We start from the raw sequence: 16,167 nt of genomic DNA on the forward strand, positions 1-16,167 counted from the left end.
CACTAACATACAAATCAGAGTCTTTGCTGTAAGACTATTTTTTTTTTTAATTTCCCTTCATAGTAGGCTGAGCCCTCATTTTTACACATTCTTCCTGGTGAAGTTTGTCTCTGCCCTGCATCCCCAGAAGTAGAGTCATCACAAGTCTTTCTTTGAAGTATCCTGGCCTCACGGTCTTTTAGAGTTTTAGCAAGCAATTCTACAATGCTTGAATTCCTTTGGGTTATGATTAAGGTGTAAGCAAAAAAAGGCATTCCTTTAGGGGGTCCTCAGAAAATAATCTTGTTTTTCCACAAGATTTACATTGTCTGAAAAGTCTTTTTTTAGAACCCTCCGACATGATGCTAGGCAGGAAACAACACAATAGATGTTACCTTTGAGTTACTTATATGGTAAAATAACTCAATTCTGAGAGAAAAACAGGTCTGTACTTGCCTGACGCACTGTAAACTAAGCAGAGTTCTGGGAGACTCCCTCAAACTCAACATGCAGTTAGAAATCTGAGGTATGGTGGCCCTGTAGAGAAAGACTGCTTTAGGGTCTGTGCTCCGTTTGGTTCAAATGTGTTGTGAACTGATTACCAATGTCACTAATTCAATACTGGAGAAGCAAGGGGGGGGGGGGGCTTGTAGGGGCAAAAAACTAACACTTGTATGGAGTGCTTGAGCACAATTTTAAAAAGTAGCTCCAAAAACAGCAACAGTGGATAGGCACAGGTACTTGGTTCATGCTCTACGGGGAAACGGGAACAAAGGATATGAAAGACATTGAAGTGAATAAATGGTAAGCCTATGGAACATGTCTCGAACAGACAGTGCATGCAGTTTAGCTGAGATCTAAGAATTACTAGTTCACATCCACCCTTCCATGGAAATTATTCCTCACCTCACACAGCGAAGACCATCGTAATGTACTCACTTCTGCCACAGATCAGACCATGAAAAAAGAATTTTCCAATATGCTCCACTTTCAATAACTAGTTAGTCTTCTTGTGTCATCTCAGCAACTTTGAAGTCTTTCCATCATCCTCACTGCTTCAGAATTAAAAAGTACACTTTTTAAGTGTGCAAACACTAATATAATCTATGTTGATTACTGCAGCAGATGGAATTGTCTCATGGCTATGCACCCAATACAATTCTGAGGGTATACAACTAAACTAATAAATTACAGTAAACAAAAAGGAATACATTTAATGTATGTTTCAGAAGCTTTGATTGAAAGTTAAACATACATCATAAAGCCTGCAGCAAAATCCGACCAGACATCACACTACAGAAGTCCTTACCCGAAGCGAACACATTTAGCACCAATTTGAGGGGAGAAATAACTAATTTGTATTTCAAATTTGCATCAGTCATAAATGTTATAATTCCTACCTTCGTGAGGGAGTTCTGATTACTTTAACTTCTTACATCTAAAACCTTTGTGAATTTACAGTATTATGAAATGCAAATAACCATACCATAGTCTACCTGATGCAACATTTCCACATTTGTTTTGATTGGGAAGACAACAAAGTGATATTAAATACCTCCTGCAAAAATGTATCTCTCAACATACCAACAGAGGCTTTCTGCTTCGGGTAAGCTTTCCAATCTTTTAGGTGGAGTTCTGTTGCTAGAAGAGGACACTTCATGGTGTGTGACTTCTTTTTATTTTGAGAGTCAGACTGCATCAAGTACTGGAGTAGGACACTTCAATTCAGGTCCGACCTGTGCGGCCTCTCAACCATTAAGATAGATGCAGAGCAAAACCGACAACCAACACACTGGGTCAAGTGAAATTCCATTGCCACATAGGACAAACTGATGGCTTCATTCTTAACTACTGCTAAAGAAACAGCCTAAGGCAAATCTCCAGTGCCTGTAACTCGCTCACTCTCATGGATGATTAAACTGCAACAAGGAAAACATATACAACTAAGGAGAGTAACTTCATAATAGCTCAATTCATGATTTTATAAATTGAGACAATACTAAATTTAGCTGCACTGAGCTATGACGTGATGCAGGAGGTAAAACACCACCTCAAATATTTGAGGCATCACTGGTTGCTCAAACAGAAAAAGCTTGTGAGGCTTCCTCAAAATGAGGACATTTTCCATATCATCACTTCTCACAGTTGAAGATGGTGGAACTTTAGCGGAGCTGTACAAAGCCATCTTGCATTTCAACTCTGCTCACCCTCGCAGAACCTCAACAAAACCCACTGAGTATCTCACCAGAAAAATAATCCCACATGTAATTGTGGGTTATCCACATCAGAATGTCGCTGTGGCAAAAGAAGAGACTGCTTTCCCCTTTCTTTATCAGGTACCACCATGTTAATCTGAGACTACAAAATCGTTGCCCTACTAAACTTTGTATACCAGTTCAAGGTTACTGCAATTGACTGGAAAGGATGAGAAGACATATACAAGTGCGTCCAATGAATGAACAATATACTGCATCTTTCTAAGCAACCCTTATCAGACACAAAACACTAAATAATTTTGGTCAGCTATTTAAAAAAAAAAAAAAGAAGAAGGCGAGAAAGGCTTGAGGATCCTCCCACATTATTAATAGCTGCCTCACTCGACGGACACAATTTAACATCACTTACCTACAGGTCATTAAGCAGCTTCCAACTCGCCCATGTAGCTACTGTGGCACATAACAGAGGTGGTATCACCAGCATATACCAGTTTTTCATTTGGTAAGGAAAGCCATGAGAGCCAACTTAATCATGATGAGCTTCAACTGACTGATGAGAGGATGCCCCAGCTTCTTACTTCAGACCACTCATACGATTCTGACAAACACACTACTGATCCATTCACAAAGCAACTCTTTTCCCAAACCAGAATGCTCCAGGACAGCCCGTTTCAGGGCCCTTCAGCAGCTTGTCATCTTGTTTTAAAACACAGCAGATCCAAATATTTTGCCTTGAGGCACACGTCGCTTTTAAGGTAGCAACCACAGAGTTCTCAATGACCACTGTGACAACCTTATTCATCTTTGCCTGAGGCACCAGAAGTATGCAGGATGCTATAAATAACACCCTCAACAATTAAACTACCAGAATTGGTTTGTCCAGTACGGAAAAAAAAAAATCATCTGTAAGTGTTGATCCCTCTAGCAGCAAGATTAGTTTATTCAGTGAAAATGAATAAAACACTAGACAAGTTTCAACACATCCTCTCCGATATATTAGAAGTCTTTTGTTTGACGTAAGCTTTAACTAATGAAAATTCCAGTAAAACCTCTAGCTCATGCACCAGTGCCATTATTATCTTAAGGGCTAGAAAAACCTTTCCCTGGAAGACATCCATAAAGGTTCAGTTGTCCAAATAAGGAAGTAGCTACACTCAAATTAAATGCAGACAAGCATTCACCCCAGCCCCAAACTTTTATAAACACCAGAAGTCCTAACGTGAGGTCAAAAGACATTTCATCAACTAAAAACACTTACCTTCCAGTACAAATCAGAAAAATCTGAGATTGTTCAGTATCCTGACAGAATTTAAAGACAATATGTCCCATCTATTCAGGGGCACAATCACACTCTGGCCCTTGGCGCCACCAAGACCTGAAAGAACTGTTAAGTGTGCTTCAAATTTCCTATATCTCTTTTCGGGGTTAAAATGTACCTGAAGTAAAACCTTAATCTATTAACCCTGCTGCAGCATTTCTATAGTACACGTTTGTAGAGTCTGAAACTTCCTCTGATAGTTTTTCTTTATGTACTTGGGTTTTGTGGTGCAGTTTGCAAAGAATTTTCTTTAATGTGGAGGATCGTATGTCTTTATAATGAATTGATGGACCCACCAGTTTAAGTTCCGCTTCTTGCAGGACAAGTACAAAATTCGTTAAGACGCTCACCCAGTGGTATAAGAAAAAGGGAGTCATGAAACTGGATTCCCCTGTAGCCAAACTTGAGCTGCAATATTTTTGGCTCCGCTGGTCCTCTTCCCCCAGAAAGCTTATTATCTTGAGAGTGAACTATGATAAACTTGGTTATGCCTGAAGCACTGATCTACATTAAGTAATTAGTAGGGCTTAGACATAGCTGAAAATCCCAAATATTGTAGCAGTTTGCCGAATTCTTCAAAACTCTGCATACTGTTAAACAATGGCTCACCATATTCAGATCAATCTAACATGTGAGCAAAAAATATCTTTCGCCAAAAAAAAAAAAAAAAAAAAAACACAAGATGATCCCTTATGGCTAGGAAGGTATAGTCAAAAGACTCAGGATCAGAGAGTATAATTCGTTAACTGGAATACAAAACAGCCATCAATCACCTGCTCCAAGGCTGAAACTTGGTCATCAGAAAAATGATCCACTCCTTCTCAAGAAACTGCTACAAATACTGGTATCTGCGCCCCTCCCCCCCCCCCCCCAAAACCCCCCTAAAACAAATAGGAGAATCTACACACCACAAAGTCCAAGAACCTGAAGCAAAATGTTACTCTGGCACAGCATCCATTATCCAGGGCTCTGCATCTAAAGGCAAAGTCAGAAAACCATTAGGTCTCCCTCTAGTATTAGCTAAGCTCCATTGGGGGGGGGGGGGGGGGGGGGGGGGGGGGCAACAACAAAAAATCACCCCACCTACGTCTATATTTTAAAGACAGTTATGGGGGGGGGGGGTTGGGGAAATCACACTTCTCCAAGACATCTTTAATGGGATTCTCAAAAACGCCAGTAAACAGGAGGACCAAGTGTCTAATCTCATGCTTTTTTGTAAAATAACTAGTCGTCTGGACATGTACATCTAATAATGAATGGACTGTTGCCTCAACTACTAATGGACGGAGCTTGGGAAAAAATAAATAAAAGAAAATCGGTACTGCAATTTTTAGAAGGAGGAATGGAAATAAACGGAGCAAAAGATGGGACTTGAGGGTGTGAAATGGCAGCGACGATATTTTCTGCATTCAAAACACCACTTTGTGGCCGTTTCAGACACTAACCAGATATGTATTCAAATTACAGTGTTACGGCGGACATAAATTCTACAGTTGCAGCAGAATGGATGTTCCTGTTTCATATCAACTATACCACGAACTGATATCTAATCCATTTGGAAGCCTTGCTAAGTCTATTATCACTCTATATGTGAAATGAAATGGAATTTCCTCGACAGCAACATTTCCCTTTATACTCAGCGGACCACCAGAACACTCCCAAATACACAAAAGCTCCCTCTAGAAAAGCTAACACCGTTTTTACGTGCCCATGTCTCTGCTGATGTGGCATCTTGCAAATGGAAAGTAGTCAGACAGGAAACCAGATCGTGCACTTGGAAAATCAATATCAGGCCTGTCCCTTACTGGTCTAGTGATTCTATTAACTAGCTCCATGTCTCTACCCTTTCCAAATCCACAAACCACACCCACCTTCTGGTCCTGCTCTCATACCAATTTCAGATAGTCATTTCTTTTGTAATGAGCGATGTAACAGACTGACTCAAAATAGGGTGTGGTCACTGCAATTACCACTTTCACTGCTCTAAAAGTAAGGAAATTAACAAAATGAGGGATAGATGCTAGGAACGATTTCTAAAAAATATAGTTCACAATGAAGGCATGCAGATAAAACTCGCATCAGATCACTTCAGGAAGTGGTGGTGAGAAATGTATTCAAGAACAGCCAGTAAGCATTAAAGAAACAGGACTAGGAGAATCTTCAAAATCCTCATGGGTTAGGGGGAAATGAGGGTAAAACACACAAGGTAAGACAGGAGAAGTACGGCCCACACCGAACTACTGGGTCTTTCATAACAATGCTAACTTGGGCATGGTCTGGATTTTTGTTTTTAAACAAAGGAATCATGGGTATGTGCGCACACAGAGGTCAGGGCGATGTTTAATTAAACTTCATGCTGGAGCGTGCCAAGATCTGTTAAAGGTCATTAGACATTGCAAACAGCACCAGCTATTAGAAGATATTTCGGTTTTCTTTGTTTCGTTTCGCTGTGGTAAATTCCTTCGTACCCCATGTTAACTAGAGAAAGGTTACTTACCATTGGGCTGCCTCTGCTGGTTGAAAGCATGTATGTCCATAGGAGAAAAGATGCCAGAGTGAACTTCACGACGTTCCTCCCCAGTATACTTGTTGCAGGCTAGAATAGAGCGAGTGTTCCAGTCAGTCCAAAACAATGTGTCACCGAATAAGGTCAAGGCAAAGGGATGGGGAAGTGAATCTTTCACCACAGCTTGCCTAAAGTGAAAAAAATGAAAGGTAATCAAGCAGATGCAAGTTAATTTAAGAAACTGTACAATCTAGAATAACACCCCTAAATGGCAGTTTAATTGTAACACTGCTTTTACTAGAACAGTGGAAAAACATTTCTTAGAGCCCTGAACTGGAAGGTGGCGGGCTAACCCTCATTAGAGCTCTTATCAAACGCTGAGACACTGCATGCATGGCAGTGAAACCCTAACAAACAAGTTACTTACCTTCAGTAATGACTTTTCTGGTAAAAACTATTGAACCCCAGATTCCTCAACTTGTGCATTTCCCCCCAACAGGCGTCAGACTGGATCTGGAAATTTCCGTAGTAATTCCCATGCGCGCCAATAGGTAGCGTTGGGTTTGCCATCCCTGGTAGGTTTTCTGAGCCACTATCTCTGGGTCACCTCTGCGCGTATCCGTCAGTTTCTTCCTGCTATTTGTCTGCACCAACAAATGTGGAGCCACAATTCAGAATATGACAGTGTGCAGACTACCAATTTGGAATCTTATTAAGGGACTGTATGAGTCCTTTTCATGGAACAGGGAAGAGGGTGGGGTCAGTCTGTAATCTGCGGCTAGAGTCTCTACCAGAAAAGGCATTTTCCAAGATAAGTAACTTGTTTTTCTGATAGAGACTTCTAATCGCATAGTCCTCACCTCGTGAACAGGTATCAAAGTAATACCTCCCCAGGTGGTGGGTCTGTAGAATGGCTCAGACCAGAAAATCCTGCAGAACAGATCAGATGATCTGCTCCTCCCACTGGACCAGGTTATCCAGGCAGTAGAGCCAACAAGAACATATAGAAGGATGACCATGTTGCAGCCAGGCAAATGTTCAAAACTGGCGCTAGTGCAGTAGCAGCAGCCTGTACTCAGGTGGAATGAGTGCAAAAGACTTCTGCAGTTTTCTTTTCGGCCAAACCATGGCACAACTTCATAAATAGCAATACATCAAGAGATGGTCTCTGCACCGTTTTGCTATTCGTTGCGCCAGAGAAAAAGACAAAAAGTTAGTCATCCCGTAGCTAGGTATTCTCTGGTCCAACCAACATAGAAGCTGAGGGCTCTCATAAGTTCGACAATAAGCAGTTCTTATTTGGAGGAATAAGGCATCGCATAGAAAGCCAGCAAGGTGACAGATTGCCCTATGTGGAAGTGTGTGATTACCTTGGGCAGAAATGGTGTGTATGGTGGCACCTCGGACAATGCCTGAATTTTCCTCCCATGCCTGGCAGATGTTATGGCAAAATAGTCTTGATGGTTAGCAGGCGAAGTAAACAACTGTGCATTGGTCCAAAGAGTGCACATTAAGTGAGCGAGAAATAAAATCCAACTGCAGCATAACCTACAGTGTTGGTGGGAACATGTGGATCAGCCCTTTAAAAAACATATTACAACAGGTGGCTTTAAGGATGGCCGCTACAGTAAACATAATAAGGCCGAAAGAGCAGAAATGTAACTTTTAACATCTTAGGTACGGTTGTCGCCCGCTGGCCGACACCCGCACTACCTCCCTGGTGCAGGTCAGGACCAGTGGCAGACATTAGGGAGGGGGATTAAAAAAAATACTCAGGTGCATTGCGCAGCTGCAATCTAGGGCCAGGAAACCCCATTAGACACCAGGGATTTCACTTCAGGGGAGGGGGTGTCACCCCCTCTGAAAACAGATTATATATGAAAAGTCAAGTAACTCTTGTGATTGTTTCTGCTAAAACGGATCTGAGTTTTGTCTAGTGTATGTTTTGATGCCATAAAGTACTGCAGAAGGTTTATATACCCACTGCAAAGATGAAATCTGTATTTTATAAATAGCTTAGTGAATTAGTAAAGCCTGCCATTACCTGCGCTATAATACAAATGAAATGTATGTGCAAGGGGGGGGGCTATGGAGAGATGAAGGGCATTTTTGCTGGGTGGTAGTGAGGGAATCCGAGGAGGAGGTCATGGGAGTGGGAGCACCAATAATGATTGTTGGACTGGGTGCCAGAGGCGCTAAAGACTGACGATTGGTATGAGACAAGGTGAAGTAATAGTGTGTCTTTTTTGTTTTCTTGAGGGAACATGCTGATTGAGGGAAGAAGCGAAGGTAAGGAAACTGACCTTTATTGTTGCACACATCTCACACACACACCAGTATTTTTGTGACTGACTACTTCGGCTAGTATTTTAGAGCAAGAGTTTAGCCAGTAGCAGAGATGGCGTCTCGTTGTTTGAGTGCTGCTCAAGCCCTAACTCGGGTTATAGAGGACAGATGTGACGTAGGATCAGAGACTGAGACAGCAGATACTGACAGAGCATCAGAGGGATAGGACAATGGCGCAGACTCTGGGAGTGATTTTTCCAACAACTCCACTTCCAGAGATTGAGGGAGGCGATGAGGACAGTCCTGCTGTCCCTTCACAAGCACAGTCTGTGCAGCAGGACAATAGCGGGTGAGCCCAACCCAGAGAGCAGGTGCATATGGTGGCACGCACAGAGAGTGCGCTCTCTTGGGAGCTCCCCAATTTAGTTCAGCCCCAAATTCCAACGCCGAAATCATATTGTGGAGACATCAAAATGATCTATCACAAAACAACCTGGTTTTATAAGGCAGGCACGGGTGGAAACTAGACACCCAGGGGAGTCCACTGAGGTGTGGCGTGTGTGGATTCCCCACAGTTTTCTTACCCAGAATACCATGCAAAGGTGAAATGTTGAATAAAAACTTATTTTTTTCGGCATTTCTGTCATAAAAACTACAGGAATATGCTGGGATCCACAAAATAGCTATCACCCAGTTTAGCTGTCCAGGATCCAACATTGGTTTCACCCCCATTTCTGTCACTAACTGGAAGCAGGGTGAAAATAGTAAAAATGGGGTATGTCCCAGTAAAATGCAAAAATTGTGTTGAAAAATATGGTGTTCTGATTCAAGTCTGCCTGTTCCTGAAAGCTGGGAAGATGGTGATTTCAGCAAAGCACACTCTTTCAGGTGTGGAATCGCATTTTCATGGGATCCATTTTGGGGCCTGCTAGGCCCCATGACACCCAATGACAACTAGGCCTGTTTCTGTTGAACAACTAAGGACCTACATGAACTATGGCTACTGATATATTGTTGCTCAGAACGCATTATGTTGCCCGGCTTGCTATTACAACAGCCTCCATGAAATATCACTGCATGCTAGCTGAAGCAATCTTTCTTTAGAAATGTACTATCCTGTGTGCGTGCTGTTCTCAGTTCTGTAGAAAAGTCTAGGACATATTCTGTAATTTCCTTGTCTATGCTTTATTTTACTATATATGGTGCGTTATGAAGAAGTAACTAACCCCTTCACTGCTGAGCTAATGTTTACACTCAGACAACTGCCCATGCAATAAGTGGTTCACATGATACTGGCTAAAGATAAGTCTCTAGGCGATGTCAATTGTTTGACAATATCCTACCTCGCTCAAATGATTACAGTAAATGATTTTTTGATTTATCTGCTCCACAGCAAAGAGCAAATGCTTTCAAAGAATACAGTGAAAAAGCAAAACCCTATTCCTGAAGACTGAATTGGAATGCTGGTAAAAATGCCACCCACTTTTCGTATCAAACAGCCCATACTAGGTTTTGTCATGCAGTACTCAAAAAGACAATAAAACAAAATACATGGAAACAAGAAAAAAATCTCAATCCAATTATTGTTATAAACTAATGAGGGCAACACAAACTGACAGAAGCAACTGGAATAAAAGAGCCAACCAGAGGCTAAACAAAATTGTTGAGAGTCCATACAGGGTAATAAGGGAGGAAAAAGTAGAGCAGGCAATCTGTCACAGTCCTACATGCTTCACGGTTTTAAGTTTGCTAAAACCAACTTATTGTACTATAAAATGTTCATTCAATACATTATAGGAACAAGATCTTTGGGGCAATTCTAGCACGCTAGCAGACAAACTGTTTCTACGAATATTGTAATATGGATTTGGGACTACAGCCAGAACTAAATGCAAAAGACTAAACAACACATGCAAGCCCAGCTAGGATCAGGGTGGGAAGTTGTCAAGACGGACTGGTTTGAACTCAAGATGTTTTTCTGAAAACATATCTACAGGAAATTTAGGGGTGGTAACACTATGTTAACAGTACATATCAACCCTTGCTAGTAAAGGCATAGCGTACAGAATGCCGGAAGGCTCAATATCATTGTTTCAGACAGAACAGTGAACACGGTAAATAAAAGAGGCCAGGTATTTCCATGTTATACCATAATCAGAACAAGATCAAATGATTAAGAAGTATCCAATCACCCGCAAGGAAAATACTTTTTCTGTCAAACTCTGTACCAAAGATCTTCCAAACAAATAAGAAGCAAAATCATGCTTATCTGTTACTTTTTACTGGCAGTATTATAATTTTATTGTTGTTGGATGCATTGTCTTTTTTTTTTTTTTTTTTAAATACAGGTCAAGTCTATTTTGTAAAATATACTAATAAAAACATTTCCATAATTTTCATAGGCTTAAACAATATATGTAAAATGTGACTAAATGTTAAAAGTCTTACATGCAACATACAAAGTAGAACCCAAATTCAATACAATATTTAGATGAAACCTAGTGCTGTTCTACGTTACCAAGCTCTAAATAATATAATATTTGCTTAAAACTGGATAGTCATGACCAATACTGCGAGCTCTGGGCCATCAACTTCTTTCTGCTTGCTTTAGCTTCAGATTATTTTATGACAACTCAAAGCTCTTGGAAAATGCATATTCTTAATTCAAGTGTAAAGCTGCCTGCTTCTGCACTAACCCAGCAGCTCTTTCACCACAGCAGTGATGCGACGCAGATAGGGTCAGACTAACTGGACCATAACAGTGTGGCCAACGTACCGTACTAACCTGATCACCTGAACAAACCCTATGCCCTCTACCTCCTAAAAGAAAGTCCGAAACATCTTAGATAACTTTGATTTGTCATTCAATACTGCGAAGAGCAAGCATCCAGACTCAACAGACCCCTCACCATAAAAACCATGCTTAACTATCTCTATCTTATCATATCCATCCATGACATCTGAGCTCCAACTAAACTTCGAAAACAAAATAATGGCATAAAAATAAGGATTCAAATTGGGATGGCAATGATTTACACAGAAAGACAAATCCTACTGGAAGATACAAAAGACAGGGTACCACAGGAAAGCTCCAGAAGCCAAAAAGACATCCAATCTGTCAACAAACATCTAATCAACCAATATTAATCTTGAACATCTTTTCCAAACAGTCCAAACCTTGGAATGTAACCCTTGCACTTCCCAGTAACAATGTAATGGCCTGCTGCATTATGTCAACTCAAGCACTGTCAAAATCATCAACTCATTCACCAGTTTATTTGCACAATCTCTGTTCTCATATATTACACCACTAATCTCCATTTTTACACCCGTGGAGAATGCCAAGCTGCAGTGTCTGGCCAACAAGATGAGAAAAACTGGGACACTCACTCCCCAATTCCCCCTGTCCCCACTACGCTCATTCTCAAGAACGTCCTTGCCTCATACACAACATAAGCATTAAAGATAAGCATCTTCCTCAGCTACATGGAGGTGCTCACACTCTGAAGCACATCACCATTCTCTGCGTTGTTTTCTTTTTAAAAGAACAAAAACTGAAGATCCTAAGACTTTGTCCAAAAATATTTTTTAAACTCCGGCCTCCCTGTAGCTATTGACAATGTTGACAGCACAACACTGCTAAAGAAGGTGGACCTCTCTGTGCATTAACTAGACTAGCATGGTACTGTACAAAGTTGCTGCTCTTCAACCACAGGCAAAAAGTCATAATTTGGTCACCTGAGTCAATCACACACCAGATGCCATGTAACATCCATACAATGTAATCCCTCTCATGCCTATTTAATAGCTACATACACAGAAATGTATGCAAATGACATACAAATTTGCTTCTGGCTTGACAGTGAATTAAAAAGAAATGGTTATAATGTTTTTTTTTTTTTAAACACCAATATCATCTTATGCTTAAAGCATACTCTATTGGTTGAATGAGGGCCTCCTGCCAACAATGGTCTCAAAACAGGGATAGCCTTAGTATGGACGAAGCTGAGCATGCTACACCTACATCCTATCACTGGTCCTTAGCTCCATGAACAGCTGTCATCAAAGCCAAAAAACGGGGGAATAATGCCAGACTGTGAACTTTTGTTTGTACTCCACGTCAACAGTGGTGAGGGGTAAACTTTTCCAGCTCTCCGGACTCAAAATTGTTCCTCTACAATACACCGACATGTGGGGTCTATAGTTCATACTTCTATAGAGCATGGAAGCATCACAGTGTGCAGTCCCACATAACCATTTAGTCATAGCTAGCAAACTTTTAAGTGAGATTTTAATCCTTCTGTAATTTTTAACAAATTTGCTTTACAATTCAGAGGGGGAAGGAGGGGGTAAGGAGGGGGGGGGGGGCAGCAGGGGAGAGCATGTCATTCCAAGCCTCTGCTGCCATCATGGAAAAGGCCCGTCTCCATATCTACATGTACAGTTTGAATTTTTAGTAGAAGAAAGTTTGCTGAACGCAGTGCTGAGGTGGGACCTAAAGAATAAATTATTTTGCTATCAATTCTGGAGATCATTGATGCACTGCCCTATGTACAATAAGCATTTCTTTGAAGTGAATTCTACTTTTTACCAAACTCCAGTGGAACTGGTGTAAAATAGGCACAATATGCTGTCTTCAGTAAGAGCGGGATAAAGGCCTTGCTGCTGCACTCTCTACCAACTGGAGTTAGTCCAGCACAGTCTCTAGGACTGCTTAACACATAGTTTTCATAATTTAATCTTGACTGGATTGCGACGTTTATGATGGCAACATGAAAGGTCTGATCAAATACTGACAAAGGGTCTTTGCAGTCTACGTTGGCGAAAACTGTTTTTGGTGACACTGGTCACTTGTGCTTTTAAAAACAAGCTAATGTCAATAATATGTTAAGGTTTAGCACTACTGGTGAGGATATCCGATTGCTGCCCATGATTTCAGGTCAATGGTATGGCAGGATTAAATTAATAGTTCTCTGTACCGTTTGCAAAGGCTACTGGGTCAAAGGACTTAATTACTTGTAAAAAATGGTTCTAAAACTGAATCCATGTCAGAAACGTGGGATCACTGTCCAGCTCACTAATCTGTTTAACAATCATTCAAAAGGATAAAAGGGTGGCATGTCCCTGGGAGAACTGGGTTGTAAACTGTGGTGTACCCTTGTTGTACACTTCACCATTAACCAGACCTTCAGATCCAAACCCAACCGTCTACAAAAGGAAGCTACTAAAAACTGAACAGTTTGGTGCCACGATTTAATCGAATGCCTCAGTTTTAGGGTGCGACCAAGGAACACTTAAAAATGACTTCCACCACACTTATAACCGGTCTCACCTCCAATTTCTTTAGAAGCTTAACTTTGTCATTTCTGAGGTAGAGCCTGCGATAGCATGCACTAGTGCATGTGTCTTGCTTGCGAGATACTGATGTTAACATTAAGGGCTTGGAGCCCGCCATTTGTTGATTTGCCTGCCACTTCTTTACAGCCTCGCAGTTAGTCACTTGAGGCCAAGCATCAATTCTGTTCCTCTCTATGGAGCAGGGACCAAACACTGATCGATTCAACTTAATCAGTGCCCGTCTGCTGCTCCCTACATGATTCAGGTACTATTGTGTTAACTTTTAGTGCCATGCAAACAAAGTGTGTGACTGGAAAAAACATGCCCAGCAGGTCAAATAAATTTGCTAAGATTTATTTTCTATAGCTAGCTTTCCCTTATTTTTACACATCTTATTTTCTCACCTTGCACTCATGTTTTCCTTTTGTTTTTGCTGGAGGTCGATGTTGGATGAGGATTATATTGTTCTAAATATTACAAAGCAACATTATTTCTTTCTTATATGTACTTTCTGAAGTGACGCTTTATCACAATCATGCATTGCACTTCAATCCGTCCCGTTCAATTCTGCCCTGTACTAATACAATCCATCCACCCAACCCCGCCCACCAAAACTCCTCCCCTCCCAAGTCTCTCCCCTCTTAACCCCTCCCCACCAATACCAAACCCCTTTAAACCAAAACAAACCAAAACAAACCAAAACAAACCAAAACAAACCAAAACAAACCAAAACAAACCAATCCAATCCAATCCACTCCACCTCAAACCAATCCAATCCAATCCACTCCACCTCAAACCAATCCAATCCACCTCAAACCAATCCAATCCAATCCACTCCACTCCACCTCAAACCAATCCAATCCACTCCACTCCACTTCAAACCAATCCAATCCAATCCAATCCACCTCAAACCAATCCAATCCAATCCAATCCACCTCAAACCAAACCAATCCAATCCAATCCACCTCAAACCAATCCAATCCAATCCAATCCACCTCAAACCAATCCAATCCAATCCAATCCACCTCAAACCAATCCAATCCAATCCAATCCACCTCAAACCAATCCAATCCACCTCAAACCAATCCAATCCAATCCAATCCACCTCAAACCAATCCAATCCAATCCACCTCAAACCAATCCAATCCAATCCACTCCACCTCAAACCAATCCAATCCAATCCAATCCACTCCACCTCAAACCAATCCAATCCAATCCAATCCACTCCACCTCAAACCAATCCAATCCAATCCACTCCACCTCAAACCAATCCAATCCAATCCACTCCACCTCAAACCAATCCAATCCACTCCACCTCAAACCAATCCAATCCAATCCACTCCACCTCAAACCAATCCAATCCAATCCACTCCACCTCAAACCAATCCAATCCAATCCACTCCACCTCAAACCAATCCAATCCACTCCACCTCAAACCAATCCAATCCAATCCACTCCACCTCAAACCAATCCAATCCACTCCACCTCAAACCAATCCAATCCACCTCAAACCAATCCAATCCACCTCAAACCAATCCAATCCACCTCAAACCAATCCACCTCAAACCAATCCAATCCACCTCAAACCAATCCAATCCACCTCAAACCAATCCAATCCACCTCAAACCAATCCAATCCACCTCAAACCAATCCAATCCACCTCAAACCAATCCAATCCACCTCAATCCAATCCAATCCACCTCAATCCAATCCAATCCACCTCAATCCAATCCAATCCACCTCAATCCAATCCAATCCACCTCAATCCAATCCAATCCACCTCAATCCAATCCACCTCAATCCAATCCAATCCACCTCAAACCAATCCAATCCACCTCAAACCAATCCAATCCAATCCACCTCAAACCAATCCAATCCAATCCACCTCAAACCAATCCACCTCAAACCAATCTAATCCAATCCACCTCAAACCAAACCAATCCAATCCACCTCAAACCAAACCAATCCAATCCACCTCAAACCAAACCAATCCAATCCACCTCAAACCAAACCAATCCAATCCACCTCAAACCAAACCAATCCAATCCAATCCAATCCACCTCAAACCAAACCAATCCAATCCACCTCAAACCAAACCAATCCACCTCAAACCAAGAAAATGCACAATGAGGGTCCCCTCTTGTAAAAAAATAAAAGATAAATATACAGTTCCCATAAACATAAATTTCATATATCAGTCCATGTCACACCAAACAGGTCCTAGAGTCATTCGATGAATCCAAAGTTTATTCAGAGTGTGTTTTCACATTAGATAGTCTGAGATCCAAAGAAAATTGCACTTCCAGCCAACACGTGTTTCGTCTTGGGAAATGTTTATATCCCCTACGACTTCTTCAGGGCTTATTTGTCCACAACAATTCAGAATCAAGCGGTAATAAAAGTTATCCGAAAAATCTGTACTCCAAACGTATCTAATATCAAAGTGGAAATTCCGATCCAGATATCCAGGATCACCAAGAAAGTGTAAAAGAGAGCGGCGTCTCAGAGTTCGGACGCCTAGCGAA

At 41.3% G+C, this 16,167-nt stretch overlaps 1 protein-coding gene across 1 annotated transcript in view; it reads right to left on the reverse strand.

Annotated features, from left to right (window-relative positions):
- Window positions 1-16,167, reverse strand: part of LRP6 (LDL receptor related protein 6) — a 591,871-nt gene that overhangs the window by 484,197 nt on the left and 91,507 nt on the right. Inside the window, exon 4 of the mRNA XM_069228018.1 lies at window positions 6,011-6,207. Coding sequence (XP_069084119.1) covers window positions 6,011-6,207 — 197 coding nt within the window. The remainder of the gene's footprint in view (window positions 1-6,010; window positions 6,208-16,167) is intronic.

The sequence above is a fragment of the Pleurodeles waltl genome, chromosome 4_1 (assembly GCF_031143425.1).
Source record: "Pleurodeles waltl isolate 20211129_DDA chromosome 4_1, aPleWal1.hap1.20221129, whole genome shotgun sequence".
In the NCBI taxonomy this organism is placed as follows: domain Eukaryota; kingdom Metazoa; phylum Chordata; class Amphibia; order Caudata; family Salamandridae; genus Pleurodeles; species Pleurodeles waltl.